The sequence below is a fragment of the Mchenga conophoros genome, linkage group LG14 (genome assembly GCF_057382185.1).
Source record: "Mchenga conophoros isolate Kocher_MC1m ecotype Shallow Benthic linkage group LG14, M_conophoros_male_GT1.1, whole genome shotgun sequence".
Lineage (NCBI taxonomy): Eukaryota > Metazoa > Chordata > Actinopteri > Cichliformes > Cichlidae > Mchenga > Mchenga conophoros.
The window spans coordinates 36,254,799-36,269,865 of NC_140539.1; the positions used below are offsets into that span (position 1 = coordinate 36,254,799).

Sequence of the window (15,067 nt, forward strand, 5' to 3'; positions counted from 1 at the left end):
TGCCTACTGGGGTCAGCGGGGGAGCTGGCCCTAGGGAGGGGCATCCTCCCCTCCCTCCTTTTCCTCCCCATCCCCGGCTACCTCCCTCTTCCCGCTCCACCACACTCACCCACACAGGTAGGGCCTTGGGGTGCGGGTGTGTCACAAGGGTGCATGGGAGACACCCCCCCCGTCCCCTTCTGGCCACCTGTGCCTCAATTTTATCTCACAACTTAGACATCCACATTACTTACACTCTCATAACACACACATATATATAGGGCCTTGAGGGTGGGCACGTTAACGGCGTCCAGTGGACGGTCTGTGTACTCAAACCTACCTCTGGCGCTGGTGCCCACCTCCCAATTTTAAATCCATGTAGACACTGAGGGTTCTCGGGAGGGGCCGTGCTAACACCTGCTGCTCTCTGGCAGCAGCACCATGCTCTCCCTTGTTTTAAATGCACTTTAGACTTTAGAACAACACGCAGCAACACTACACATGAGCGGGAGGAGGGAGGTATGGGGTCTTCACACACCCCCGTTCTCTGCTAGCCATTGGGGCGGGGGGGCTGGGAGGAGATGTTAGCTGTCCGATTGGCCTCCCTGCTGCTGCGGAGCCTGGGACGGTCTGCTTGCCTCCACCCCGGGGGGAAGGGTAACATCTATTGGGTCTGGGTTCTGTTTCCCCCTCTGGGGGCGAGGGTACCTGGACCCGGGGTATAGAATATGTTTGGGGAGTGTGATTGTGTGTACATGTCCATTTATGTCAATCCTTACGTTGGGTGAGTGCTGAGTGTTTGTATATGTGTGCATGAGGGTGGGAATGCATGTTTGTGTCTGTGTGTGCCTGTTTTTCTGTGTCTATGTCAGGTCGGGTCTTACACTCCACCTCTCTGGGAACTCCCAGGCCCTCCAAGGCCTATCTCCCCTCACCACACTCCCTGCCGGTGACTGATGCCTTTAGGGGTCAGTGCATTGGTGGTTCTTGGTGTCCGGGGCTGGGCACTCAGGTATGTACCGGCTCACTCCCGGTGGCTACCTGGCGGGGCCTGGCGCCTGTTGCTCGGTCGGGCCTCCTCCGGGGTGCGGGGGGCCCTCGGGCCTCTGGGCCTGCCGCTCGGTTCACTCTGGCACAGCTGGCTGCCGGCAGAGCCGGCGGGCACGCCGGTGCAGCCCCCTCTAGCTTCTGCTCGGTGGCTACTGGGTGACGCCTCGTCTGGGGATCCTCAGCCCTTCCCATGAGGGTGGCACGGATGCCCCTCCGGTGGGCCTCTTTGGGCTCTCGTGCTTTGGGAGCCTCTGGATGTCTGGGGCCTGGATCTCCTCCATGCCTGCTTCATGCCCTGGGGGACGGGGCTATGGCTTGCTACATCCTCTTGGAGACCATTACATGTGGAAACCATTTGAATACAAGCGCGCTGATCCACACAGGTATGCACACGGGTGTTCACTGCTCGTAGACTTAAATTACACCTTTCTTGGCTGCTACTTCAAAGCACATTGTGCGCTGTCTGTCCTGCGTGCTGCACAACAACATTGAATATTCAGTATTTACTGCTGTTTACACTTAGCTAGATTAATGCGATGGTGTTGTGTTTAGTATGTTGCTTTGGTTTTCTTTTTTTTTTTTGCTTGTTTTCTATTCTTCTTCTCTCAACAGGTGACCCAGGAGATTTTTTTCTCCCCCCCCCTTTCTCACTGTCCCTCTCCCCTTCTGTTTTTCTTTTCCTTCCTCTTTCTTTCTCCCTTTCCTATCCCTCACTCATGTCTGTCCCGTCTGTAACATCTGAAAATAAAATATAATAAACAATAAAAACAAAGGTCGATCAAATGGACCAATACGGCAATGCCACGATGATCCATTTGGCAAAGTAAATCCATTGGGTATCCTTGTTGGTCTTCAGACAACAATTCTGACGGCTAAAGAACCAAATGGGACAGGCAAAAAAACAAACAAACAAAAAAAACAACAAAAACAAACAAACTCTGTCTTTATTCTGTTTCCAAACTATTTTTCAAGAAACTGATATAACGAGGATCAATTATCCAAACGTAATGAGTTACTATTTTGAATATTAATGATTCTTTTTTATTAAGTCAGTGTTTAAATCAGTTTATAAAGCCCTTAAGTTAATGTCTTTACCAACAAGTGAAAAAAAGAAAGAAAAAAAATCTTATAAAATCAGTGGTGTTTACTCAGTGTGTCCTTTCCCTTTTTTACCTTGTTGATTTGTGCTTGTTTATTTAAAAAATCGTGTTTGTTTTGTCTATATGCTCAGTCTTTGTTAGAATGTTATTTTTTTTTACTTTTTGGGGGGGGGGGGGGGTAAATAATGTAAGAATTTATGTTTCTACATCTTTAGGAATAAAAGATTACGAAACAGCTCCATCTCGCGACAGCTTTTTAAACTGCCAATCTGGAGTATGTGAATTCTCGTTGGGAGTTCTGTGTTGTCGCGATACTTTAGCGTGACGTCACCCTGAACAAGCACTTTGTAACCTGTTTTCAGTTTTTGTCACGCCTGTTCTCGCACTCAAAGCTTTCTGTCCCGGATCTGCTAATCCAAGGGAAGAGGCGTTATAGCACGGCTGACGTTTACTCGCCTCCAGCTGTCGGACTTTGATTTAGCACTGAGAAGTTACCCCGGGTAAAATTAGCCAGCTTTAGCCAGCACAAAATTTGTCACGCAGCTGCGCGTTTTCACCGGTTTCTGTTCTTTTCCGTCCGAGCGGACCGAGGACTATGGTATTACTGAAAAACCTCCACCCTCCCACCGAGGGAGTGAGACACGAACAAGCCGAGACCACGGCGGTTCTGGACGGCCAGCGGCTCGGCTGCGGCACCCTCTACGTCGCAGAAACGTAAGTGGTGCACGTGGCGCGTGTTTTGCTCTTTGGCTCGTGGGTCTGGGGTTCAGGCTCGTGTTTATTGAGGTTCTTATCGGGATTTCACGCGCACTTCATTGGAAATCACACCAGTTTACATTATAGACATAAAATAAAGGTCTGCTCCGCGCGCTGAAATCACTTCCGGAGCGCACTCTTTCAAAATAATACATTGCAGAACAAAATGTGGATGTCTTCTTTTAAATCCAGTATTAGAAATATGTCTACTTATTATTTATATTACATTTTTTTCTGGTACCTCTCCGTAAACATGATATATTTTGTGTGTGTTTTGGTATTACTTGGACTCTCGGTAATGTTAAAAGGCGGGTTTCTTTTTCCTTTTTTTCATGTTTTTTTTTTTTTTTATGTATTTTTTATTTTAATTTTTTTGGAATTTGTTTCTGTGCTATCATTTTATTTCTTTCCTTTTTTACATTGTCTTTGCGTTCTTTTTCTTCTTGTTGTCTTCGTGTTGTTATATTATTTCAGTTATTCAATTCTTAATTTAATTTCATATTTATTTTTCTTAAGCTAGTAAAAAATTTTGGAAAAGCACAAAACAGCAATAAACTGGGAAGGAAACATTGTGTGTGTGTGTGTGTGTAAATTCAGATTTTACAGCTGTGTTATGTTTCTCACAGACCCTCGCTGTTGCATTACAATTACATATTTTCTTATTACATATTTTTTTACAAAGCACTTTTTTACTTTTAGGAAGTAGAAGCAAACAATGTTAAAGTAATTTAGTTGGCATTTTGTAACATTTTTTTAAAATATCATATGATAAATTAATAGTCAGTTGAGACCGTAATTAGTCGTTGCCAGAAAAGTCAGATAATAAGCTTGGCAGACATTTAAAAGCATCTAAAAGTTGTTTAGTGCTGTTGTTTAAAGCAGTTTGTTTTCTTTTTATCAGGCGCCTGTCGTGGTTTGACAGCTCAGGCCTGGGTTTCTCTCTGGAGTATCCCTCCATCGGTCTGCACGCCATCTCCAGAGACGTCAGCGCTTACCCACAGGAACACCTCTACGTCATGGTCAACGGCAAACTCAACAGTGAGGCGAAGTTTACATCTGAACTTTATATCTCTTTTTACTTGTTTAGGCCCCCAAAAATATGTAGTTTTTGGGGGGTGAGGGGAGTCCAGTCTTCAGGGTTGTTAAAGCGTGTTTGACCTGTTGTGTACAAATAGTTTCTTTACAGTTTCTGAAGGAGTTTTTGGGTCACTGCTGACTTCTCCTGTTTCCTTACAGAAGAGAACGAGGCAGAAATGGCAGAGAAAGCAGCTGATGATGATGATGACGGCAGCAGTGATGGTGGTGACGATGATGAAGACGAAGGGGCGATCACAGAGATTCGATTTGTTCCCAGCGACAAAGCGGCATGTGAGTGACCTCGCTGAGGATGAGCAGCAGGCTGCACATCCTGTATAAACGACAGTTGGAGATGGCGCAGCATCACACTTATACCTTTGTGTGCCTTACTTGCAGTGGAGTCCATGTTCTCAGCCATGTGCGAGTGCCAGGCGCTCCACCCCGATCCCGAGGATGACGATTCGGACAACGACTTTGAAGGAGAGGAGTACGACGTGGAGGAAGCCGGTGAGGCAAAACTCAAACGCATAGATGCAGAATGCACCTGGCTCAACGTTACAATGGAGTGGCCTGTAAAAATGGGTCTGATTTCAGTCTGGATGATTTAGGATCCTCTTTTCATGCACTTCTTTGTCTCTTTAGCAGACACAAAGAAGACAACAGCTCCTCGCATTCCAACAAACAGTGATATAAATCCTCAAATTAATTCAGAAACACAAAACAAGCAGAAAATCTTTCCAGAAAAAAAAGTTTTCTTTTTAAGCATTTTATTGTATTTGAGAATACAGAGTAGAAATGGCTTTGTGCCTAATTGTATTTCTATTGAAGTGAATTTCTTACATCACCAATGGCTGTTCTTGTAAAGTTGATCTGTTCTGCTCATTTCCAACCTAAAGTTTTATTCTTGGACACTAAATTATCTTTAAACACATTTCATATTTACTTTATTCCTCCTTCCGACAGCACCACAGTTCATCCTCGATCCTCCTTTGTCTGACACAAACCCCTCCCATTTATCTCCTTTAGCTCCTCCCATTTAAGTAAGCTTCCTTCTGATGGATGGATGGATGGATGGATGGATACTTTATTAATCCCACAAGGGAAATTGTTGCTGATTAGCTTTGTCTAGCAAAGAGAAGGTCTGATTAGCCACATTATGGATGTCCCCGTGTTTGAGATTAGACAGATCCAGGTTATAAACTAATCCTCATTAATAAGCGCTTAAAAGCTCATAATGATTACTTGTTAGTATGGTGATCTCATGATTTGTTATGGTGGCTGTTTTACTCTGAGCACGCACCATTGTAGCTGCATATATGACAGAAAATAAGGATTACCAAATAGCTCCAGTTTAAATAGTTTACTGTAAAGAACATTTGATAAAATAGTTCTTTTGTCTGAATGTAAAAGTCTTTTCATTTTTCTCCTTCTGTCTTTTCTCTTTCCACTTCACGGACTGGTGACTCGGACTGCTTGCTTGCAGAGGCTGGTAAGTTTAAATGAGATGAGCACAGAGTAACTGATGTTTATGGCAGTGCAGTGTGGACAGGTGGATTAAACAGTACTCTTTGTAAATCTGTCTTTAAATCACTGAAGAAGCAGCAGGACTGAGAATAGATGGTTATCAGCAGCTGAACTTTCAAAATAAGAGTGAGGGGATTGTGCTATCCTGTTGTTAAGTGATGATGTGTGAACCCTGCATCCAGGTCCAATTTGTCTTTAAATTGTTGCTGCTGAATCACCCTCTCTCTCCTCCACCTGCTTAGAGCACGGTCACGCTGACATCCCAACCTTCTACACCTGCGACGAGGGCCTGTCGGCGCTAACGCAGGAGGGTCAGGCCACGCTGGAGAGGCTAGAGGGGATGCTGGCTGAGTCAGTCGCTCAGCAGTACCACATGGCTGGAGTCCGGACGGAAGAAACAAAAGCCGAGTTTGAAGGTCAGAGTCGCACAAACCTCGACCTGTCGCTCTTTGTGTTTTAGTCTTAATAAGTAATGGCATGACACACGGAGCACGATGAGACCGTAGATACAAAAAAGGTCAACTCATGTTCGACGTTGCTCTGATGCGTATCGGGAAGGCGGATGGTTGATCAGCATGCAGCCTGGCTGTCATCCATTGCTATCTGAACTTTGCAGCATTAGTGTTTTGGTTGCCACCATGTTGGTTTATTCAACGAACTGTATTTGTCAGATAAGTTCATTAAAATGCTTCAGGAGGCACCAGCAGCATGGACAGAGTGGAGGTGAAGCTTAGCAGGCAGCTAGCAGCTACACCTGTGGTGACACACCTGTGAATCAAAGCAGCCAGTCCCTAACTTTAAGCTCTGGTATGAGTTATCATCACCTGTACAGTTGTTACTAAAAATGAAACTATCCTATGTTTTTCTTGCTTTAACCAGTCAATGAGAGACTAATAAATATACTGTTCAGTTTATAATGTAGAGCAAATATAAATTACTTGCATTTCCTCAAAAATCTTTTCTGTGCAGTGAAAATTAAAGTATTTCTGGATGATTTGCAAGATGAGGATCAATTATTTTAAGATTTATTTCTGGTGTGTACATTTATGTTGACAGATGGGATGGAGGTGGACACAGCAGCGATGGAGGCGGGTCAGTTCGAGGATGCTGACGTAGAGCACTGGTAGGGTTCAGTGTGTCGGTCAGCATTTGCAGGAATTGGCCTTTAGAAGCAGGAACAGGCAGTCTGGCCAAAGAGCAGACGTTATGAAGAGAAAGAGAAAGCTCTGTGAAAAATGTGGTGGTAAAACAGTAGCTTGAGGGTGGAAATCTTTTTAAAACTTCATTTTGGGGCAAAGGCGGCACACTTTTAAGCATTTTAATCTGATTTAACAGGTGATGCTATAAGTGCTGATTTTAATTAGCACTGAAATAAGAATTCATTTACGTCATGCTTCAAAAATAAGTACAATTACATTTATAATGGCTGCAAAAGATCATGTGATGATCTTTTGGGTCCAGATCCACCGTCTGAATCTCACCATGCCGGTGAAATGTAACTACACTCACACTACACTACCACTTGTTTAACTAAAAATGTGTGAATGGGTGGATGACTGGATGTGTAAAGCGCTTTGGGGTCCTTAGGGGCCATTTACCATTTAAAAAAGGCAGTGATAATATATACAGAATATCATATGCAGAATAAAATGTAAAATGTGTGCTGAGATGAGAAACATACTGCACACGGCCCACTGAGCTAATCATCAATCAGTGTTTGCATTGATTAACCGTGTCGTGAACTTGCGACCACAGAAAAGTTGCCCGTTTGCAGTTTGGTTCATTCGTGTGCGTTCTGACTCTTTCTGTAGATGGAAATCGTGTCTGCAGCCGGTCAAAGCATCAGTGTTGCATCGTGGGATTGAAGACAAGGACAACAGCACTTCTTTAAAGCTCTTACTCTCTTTTCTGTGAAACCTTTTACCGCTGAGCTTCCGACATCTGCTCTGCCGCATCGTGTGGTTTCTGTTAATTCGATAACGGTCACATCGACATACTGTCAGGCACTTCTGTAACAAAGCTACTCTGGACTTTTGAGATGCAGTCCTGAACGTGTTTGTAAAACCAACTAACGCTGAGTTTTTGTTTGTTTTGTACCTAATGACCAATTGAATATTTGATGTTTTTGCTGAGGACAGTGGATCTTTGTATGTGATTGTCAATAAACAAGTAGTTTTTGTATCAGCTTGTTTATTTCAGTGTTAGTGCAGATAACAGTGAAACTCAATGTGGATGGGAGCACCAAAGTTTGTCCGTCTGGAGCTGCTCATTAATTCGTATATCACAGAATTTCAAACACCACAACAGTTTGAGGTGTTTGTCTTCAGTCCTGTTTTTGAGCATCAACAGTTCATTTGTAAGGCGCTGTTCTCAGGCCAGCAGCTCTAGCGGTCCTGGTTAAAGTCGGTGTCAGCTGTGTGAGTCATAGATGTGATTTATTTCCTACAAACTAAAAAAGCTGAACCATCGTCCTCCAAGTGTTGATTACATCAGCGGTCCCCAACCCCCGGGCCTCGGACCGGTACCGGTCCGTGAGTCGTTTGGTACCGGGCTGCGAGAGTTGAGGCTCAGGTGTGAAATGTCTGGTTTTCAGGGTTTTTATCGGTTTTCAGCGTTATTTTGTTATCGTTTTTATCGTTTACTCGGTTTTCCTGGGTCTTTTCACGTGTGTTATGAATAAATCTTCTTTTTTTTGGTACCGGTACTAGTTTCATTTTGTTGTATTTATCCGCGACACCTTAAAGGCTGGTCCGTGAAAATATTGTCGGGCATAAACCGGTCCGTGGCGCAAAAAAGGTTGGGGACCGCTGGATTGCATCATTTTTTACATGGTTTGTAAATGGAACAGTTCCATAGCATTATATTCTATAGACCATACTGGTGGATCTGGAGAAGCTGACCATTAAACCACCAGCCTTCCAATAATGGTAAACAGCCTGCACTTCCTCCTCAGCCATCATTGAACAGGCAGTGAATGCCTACTCATTTGGATATGCGAGGAGCAGCGCCAGGAGCCTCTGGTGGCAATTTTTTAAGGATTTTATATATGATAGAAGCTTCTGAGTAATTTTCAGCTTTGCATGGTTTCACTAAGGTCAGTCAAAAGAGGAAGTGTAATCTCACAAAATTATATTTTCTTGATGGGCATCTTGACACTGGATTGAGTCTTGAATTTTGCAAATGTTTAATGGACTTTATCAAAAAACGGTAATCATAAAATAGTAAATGAGCCAATTATTGCATCAGCTTGTAAAAGTTTTCCATCTTGCAGATTATCTGCACAGAAGAAATCAAAAATATCTTTATTTAACTTATTTGAGCAGCCATGTATCCCACACGGTGAAATGAAAACGCCCTTTTCGAAGTTTCCTTCAGTTAATCTTCAGAAAATGGATCAAACTTTACTGCAGGCGTCTCAAACTCGCGGCCCACGTCACACCTATTTGCGGCCCATATATTGACGTGAAGAAATACAGTGGAATTTGGTCCTTGTTAAAGTGAGTTCTTTAAAAAGCAAAAAGTTTTTTAATATGAAGGCAACAAGAGCGGAGAGCACAAACATGCTGAGGGATTGGCTGTTAGTCCAGTGAGAGAGTCAAAAACTGATGTGCACACTTATGTCTGCGTTTTTATTTTGTTAAATACAAACACAATTATGCGATGTTTCTTGTTTTTCTGGTACTACTTGAACACTAAAGTGGCCCTCCAACAAGATGGCAGCGCAGCAGTGGCCCACAGCTCATTTAAGTTTGAGACCCCTGCTTTATGGTATCAACATAAAACTGATGCATATTTAACAGCAACAGATGTGTTCAGACTGACACTTGGATTTGGCTGAAATGTGTTTTTCAGCCCTGAAATGTGCAAAATTTCATGAAGCTAATATGAAGTATGAAGCTAATAACTTTTCGTGGCTTCTTTGGAAACACTAATGTTTTTGCTGAACCCTTCCCAGGATCAAAGAAACAACCAATCAGCACTGATTACACTGTTTATTTATGTTTGCATGTACAGTATTTACAAAGAGCTCAAAGGCACTAATTGCATTTGTGCAAAAACTAACAGACATGTGCATGTACACTCCTACACTGTGCATGGCTCAGGAATGTTGCATTAGGTAAAAATATGACTAAAATACACAGATCATTTACTCAAAGACAGACTAATGAGGTTGTTGCAATATTATGCTACATCACATTTTCAGTTTGCAGTTGTCAGATTAGTTTAGTAGCTTAAAAAGTGATTGAAACATAAAATAGGGGCTAAGTGTATGTTACTGTATAACATTTGTTTGCAGGGTTACAACACATCTGTGTCCTTTATATCAGCTCTGTGGTTCCAGTCTTTTAAAAAAAAAAAAAAAACTCATGCAAACATTATTTTAGTAACCCTAAAAAAGGTCAGTGTGTTGACTCAGGATTAAATACAAAAAGTTCTACAGGTTTGATTGAAAGTAAAATGTTGGCGTTGCCCTGTTCACAAATTTAAAAGCAAATTTTGTGTTGAACTTCTCAGATGTGCTTCTGGTATCCCTTAAAAAGAAGTGCATTCGTGCGGTTCTTCTTCTTCCTTCTTTCTCAGCAGCAGGTTGACAGTCCGTCACAAACAGCTTCACCTGAAAATCGCCGTCCAGCAACGCTCACGCCTTCTTCTTGCTCTCCGTGGGAAGATGGCGAGGTGACGGTTTTGTTGAGAGCGCAGGGACGAGTTTGTCGAACAGCAGCACCGAGCTCATCATCCCTGAAAGAACCACGATGCAGAAGAAGAGGAAAAAAATTAAACTTTTAGGACAAAAGTTGTTTTCTGTATGTCAACCATGAAACTTCTGAATAAAACATTTAAGGTGTTACTGTGAAGCGATGCACACCGCTCAGATAAATGAAACAACTCCCAAACAACAGTCACCTCGAGGTGCTTTGTATCCAAAGCTGTCTTATTTTTTAACTACACAACAAATGTCAGTCAAAAACTGGAATATTTCATCGACCAAAATCTGATGTGTGCTCTCTCACGTTTTTGAGTTTTGCTGTTGCATCAAATTAAATGTGCCTGAATCCTGAAACGGCAATCATGGGATTTATTCCATTAAACAAACGATGTCATTCCTGAAGCACCGAGAGATATTTTTAGACGCTCGTCGCTCTGCCAGCGAAGGTAAATTACACACATCTTTGCTTCAAACAAATGAGTCATGAGATTTTAATATTTAAGCAGCTTATCAGATTTGTGTCAACACTTTGAACACAACTGGCTCGCTGGCTGCCAGAGACACAGGCACTAAAACGTAGCAGTGCTCATCGCTAATGCGGTTTCTTCTGTCTAACAGTTCAACTAAAACCTTTACTGGTGATCCACGTGGCAAAGAGGGGTCATTTATGACCACAGCTCTTTATTTCTGTGTACCGTCGTGTAAAAATATTTTCTATCTTGAATCTGTCCTGGAAATATAAAGACGAAACTGTCTTTAAGGCTGCACCACGTTTTGGACTCAACTTGAAAGAAAGGCAGATGTGAAGGGTAAAAGTGAGGTCAGAGGTCAAATGTATATGTATGTATATATGTATATGTAAATATATATGTAAACTCCACGGTGTGTGCATACAAAAATTGAAACAGAAACATTGTGGGGCAGTATACAAGGACAGTTATACAATATAATAAATAAATAAATAAATAAATGAATAAGGGAGGGGCTATGGTCATTTAGGGTGGGGATGGTAATTTCACTGAGACCAAAATATTGCACAGAACATGGAAAGACTGAGAAGGTCAGAAAGAAGGTCCAAAATAAAGTGATATTCAGGAACCCCATTTATCATTCCCTATACGCCGACACGATGAAAATACAATGACAGTAAGAAACATAGTTTTAAATAGCTCTATTATTATCCCTTTGACATTCAGAGCAATCAACTGACCTTGAAGGAAAGGTCGGAGGTCAAATGTGATATGATATTTTAAACCTTTATATGGTATTTTCTATATGTTGACAATATACACCACACTTGTAAGAATCATAGTTTCTTAGTTAAAAGGCTTTTTGTCTGTTTTCAAATAGCATGTAAGGCAAATGTTACTGGACTGTTAACATGACTCCACGCTACACCCCCTCAAAGTTTTATCAGAATTCATTCAGGACTTTTTGAGCTGTCGTGTTTATAAACAAAATGAAAAGCCAGAAGAAATTTCACTTATCCTTATTAAAAGTCAAAGACCTGAATTTATAGCACTGAGGATTTTCCAGCCAGTTTGTGCAAAAATCCCATTAAAAACTATTTTCAAACTGATGTTACTGGCTTCAGTCGGCAGCAGGAAAAATACTTGTGATCTCTTTAAGTTGAGATTTTTCTAGCGTCTCTGTCAGGTGTGTTAGTCTCACCGAGCAGCGGGCCCAGCCAGTAGACCACGCAGTACTCGAGGAAGGAGTGTCCACCGCAGGGGAACTGTGTGGAGAAGGCCAGCGCTGGGTTAAAGACAGCTCCGGTCACGCTGCCACCTGGACACACATGCACAGTTTTATTAGTGAACTCACATTTGTTCATCATTTAAATCTGCTATACAGCACAAAGCAGCTGAATGCATTCCTGAATCTGCCTTAGAAAGTTAAAGTCTGTGAAGGTTCTCAGTCATCCAGGTCATATTTGCATCTGGACTCCAGACGCTTTTCTTCTCCATAAAGGTATAAAAAGAGAGCAGAAAATGATAATATTCCAGCGGATGTGTGACTTTAAAGGTTACTGGCTGAAAAAAGGTCATTGATCAAACAGATTCTTGCTTAGATTTTAATCAGATTCTCTGCAGGAAAATTTGAAAATATTTCCTCCTAAATTCTCAGTATTCACTCATCAGCATTCAGTCAAACGTTCATTTACGGGTGTAGTTAAAAAACTGCTAATAACTGACTTTACACGGGAGTTGGTTGGTCGGACACAGTGAGAGATGTAATCTGTTACTCTTCATGTGAGAAAGAAGGTGTCTCTGAGATGTACTAATAGTGTGTTAGTTCCAAATAATAAATTAGTGAATGTATTTCATGGCAGTTTGATTATTCTGGGACAAACAGTGCAGTCTTCCTCAAAGCATCACTGTGAATATAATCATATAATGTTAAAAATATAATAACAGTCTTTTTATTATTGGTCAATGAAATAAATAAATCCTCTTTATTATCAGAGTGAAAACAGACTTCCACAAACGAACGTCAACTGATGACTCCATAATTATTCACCTCTTTAAAGATGACTAACCTCATTCAACAGCCAAATGACTTATAAAATCCTAAAATCACATATTTCTGGAAGGTCCACTCACTGGTTATTCAGCGTGCCAGGCTGCAGTTACACCATGCAGACAAAGGAGCACTCGGAGCAAGTTAAAGGAAAGTTTATTAAAAAGTAGATGTCTGGGAATGGAGACAGAGGAGTTCACTTAAATCTGTCATTATGAAACGGAAGCAATCAAATCTGCCTAAATCTGACAGTCAAAGGTAAACTGGATACCTGGCTGACCATCACGTTCACGACCAGGTGAGGACGGATCAAAGATCAGGAGTCGATTTTAAGCGTTGAGTTTGGCTTGATCATAATTGTTCCAGTCTGCTTGTTCTATATAAACACACAGTGAACATGTGTCCCTCTACAAACACTCAGAGTAAAGGTTCACCGGTCACGCTGCCACCTGATTGGCTCCCATTCTTAACACTTTAGGACTGAGGCTTTTCCAAGCCCCAGTGTTTGTGATGAGAGACCGTTATGATGGCTCTCCCGCAGGGTAACGTGTCACTGCCTTTTGATGCCTGCACTACCCTGAGGTGGGACACGTTGCCACATAACTATAAGCTGCACACTTTTGTGTGTAATATGATGAAAACTACACAACCAATGCGGCTCCGACCCTCACACCGCTAATGCGTGTTTATGAGAGCAGGAGGTCTGAGCCACTGTTCAGCCACATTTAGGTGATTTTTATGTATTCGTGGCTGAAGTGTATGATTAGTGCCCGGTTCGTGTCTCCCCCAACAGACCCCGGCACCATGTAAATACTCTGATGTGCTCGTGATTTCCGATCACGTGATTAATTAGCGGTGGAGCCGGATTTGATTCCCTGCAGCAGTCATATAGAGTTATCATACCTGCATAAACCGCTGTGGTGATGACCGCAGCCACGGCGTGCACGCGGAATTTCTCCTGCACCGATTGCGTGTGCGTGATAACAGTCTGAACCGCAAAGGCGCACGCGAGCTCAACCGCAGCGGCCTCGTGCAGGGGCGCGTGGATGGGGCTGGTGCATCGGAACCCGAACAGCTTGTGTCGCGCGTGCAGTCTCGACAGCCCGACCCCCCACAGCCTCGGCACCGCAGCGCGTGCAGCGGCGGCCGCCGCGAACTGGCACGCGATCCTCCGCAGGGCGCGGGAGCCCGACAACTTGGCGTGGTAGGCGCGCTCGAGCGCACCGGAGGGGTTCCCGATCGCCCCGCTGAAGGTGAGCCCGTGGACCACCGACGCCAAATACGTGAAGGTGAGCGCGAGACCAGGCTCGATGCCGCCCACCTCGGACAGCAGCTTGAGCTCGTGGGTGCAGCAGCACAGCTGGAAGGTGGACACGAGCTCCACCACGTACTCGGAGAGCCCGGTGTCTGCTAGGGCCCGAGCCAGCAACCTGCGGGTCACGTCGCTCAGCACGACGATCCCCGCGAGCACCGCCAAAGACACCGCCACGTCCGCAGACATGCTGCCGGCCGGTCCGTGCTCCCAGCCGGGGACAATCCCTGTGCGTGGCCGCTGCGTGCACTGAGCTGCGGGCCTCCTTTCTCCCACTAGAGCGCCCTGATGATGGGGTGCGGAAGTCTTTGCTGTGCCGGGGTGCTGTTTCTCTATACCGGAGGATGTGGAGTTCATGCGGGAGCAAATGAGCTCCAGTCCCGGTGGCTCACATGGTGCGGAAGTGACTGAGCTCCGCAGTCCTCCTCCTGCTGGTTGTCTGCTCACAGTACGGACTAGTGATGTGTCGGTCGCGAACGAAATGTAAAAGGAAAAGGCTGAAAATTTAAATAGTTAAGAGTTGAAATGTGAATAGTTGGTTTTTGTATTATATGAGTTATTTCTTACATTTTATGTGGAGTGAATAAATAAAAGTATATTTACGGTGGCCCCTACAGACAAAGCATGTGCAAACTCCAAAACACATAAAAACTCAGAAACACACAAAAACTCAAAACACATACAAAAGACAACAGAAGTGCTCCAGGATGCTGGGCGCAGTGTTGAGCTTTTGTTATCTTGTGGCTACACAAGCCAGCAAGTACCAACGACCGGATTTGGTGTGTGGTAATAACAGGTAAATGAACTTTTTTTTTTAAATTATTTGAATATATATGAGTGCCTGTGTATAAATACACAGAAAATACACAAATGCTTTCAATTGTGTAATTTAAGTGATCTAGTAGCTCTGTTTTGGAAGTTCAGTTAATGCTAGAAATGTGTTTTGGAGTTTGTACTAAGTGTTTTGTCTCTAGGGGCCACCGCATATTTATATATAAACATATATAAATAAAACCATTTTTTTTACATTAGTAATTCCTT

General features: G+C 43.3%; 2 protein-coding genes across 3 annotated transcripts; one reads left to right on the forward strand and one right to left on the reverse strand.

The window, feature by feature from the left end:
• The first annotated feature begins 2,441 nt into the window (after nucleotides 1-2,441).
• Nucleotides 2,442-7,667, forward strand: clns1a (chloride channel, nucleotide-sensitive, 1A). 2 transcript variants are annotated; one of them, XM_085244253.1, is made up of 7 exons: nucleotides 2,443-2,843; nucleotides 3,787-3,923; nucleotides 4,122-4,253; nucleotides 4,359-4,469; nucleotides 5,729-5,902; nucleotides 6,543-6,609; nucleotides 7,298-7,667. In XM_085244253.1, coding segments are annotated over exons 1-7 (741 nt in total). In that variant the 5' UTR covers nucleotides 2,443-2,724; the 3' UTR covers nucleotides 7,299-7,667. The 2 variants fall into 2 exon arrangements, with proteins under 2 accessions (XP_085100378.1, XP_085100379.1); XM_085244252.1 differs by lacking the exon at nucleotides 7,298-7,667 and having other exon boundaries at nucleotides 2,442-2,843; nucleotides 6,543-6,613.
• A 1,797-nt stretch (nucleotides 7,668-9,464) lies between these two features.
• Nucleotides 9,465-14,710, reverse strand: aqp11 (aquaporin 11). The gene is made up of 3 exons (XM_085244251.1): nucleotides 13,618-14,710; nucleotides 11,866-11,982; nucleotides 9,465-10,226 (listed from the first exon to the last, which is right to left on the reverse strand). The coding sequence occupies exons 1-3, from the start codon at nucleotides 14,381-14,383 to the stop codon at nucleotides 10,126-10,128; spliced, it is 984 nt and encodes a 327-aa protein (XP_085100377.1). The 5' UTR covers nucleotides 14,384-14,710; the 3' UTR covers nucleotides 9,465-10,125.
• Between the last annotated feature and the right edge of the window lie 357 nt (nucleotides 14,711-15,067).

Excerpts from the sequence above, each read along its gene's own strand:
- aqp11 (XM_085244251.1), bottom strand. The coding sequence starts at position 14,383 with ATGAACTCCACATCCTCCGGTATAGAGAAACAGCACCCCGGCACAGCA. Across the intron at positions 11,983-13,617 it reads CACCACAGCGGTTTATGCAG|GTGGCAGCGTGACCGGAGCT; the intron begins GTATGATAACTC and ends ATGTGTGTCCAG. Across the intron at positions 10,227-11,865 it reads CTGGCTGGGCCCGCTGCTCG|GGATGATGAGCTCGGTGCTG; the intron begins GTGAGACTAACA and ends TGGTTCTTTCAG.
- clns1a (XM_085244252.1), top strand. The coding sequence starts at position 2,725 with ATGGTATTACTGAAAAACCTCCACCCTCCCACCGAGGGAGTGAGACAC. Across the intron at positions 4,254-4,358 it reads TCCCAGCGACAAAGCGGCAT|TGGAGTCCATGTTCTCAGCC; the intron begins GTGAGTGACCTC and ends CCTTACTTGCAG. Across the intron at positions 5,903-6,542 it reads AACAAAAGCCGAGTTTGAAG|ATGGGATGGAGGTGGACACA; the intron begins GTCAGAGTCGCA and ends TTATGTTGACAG.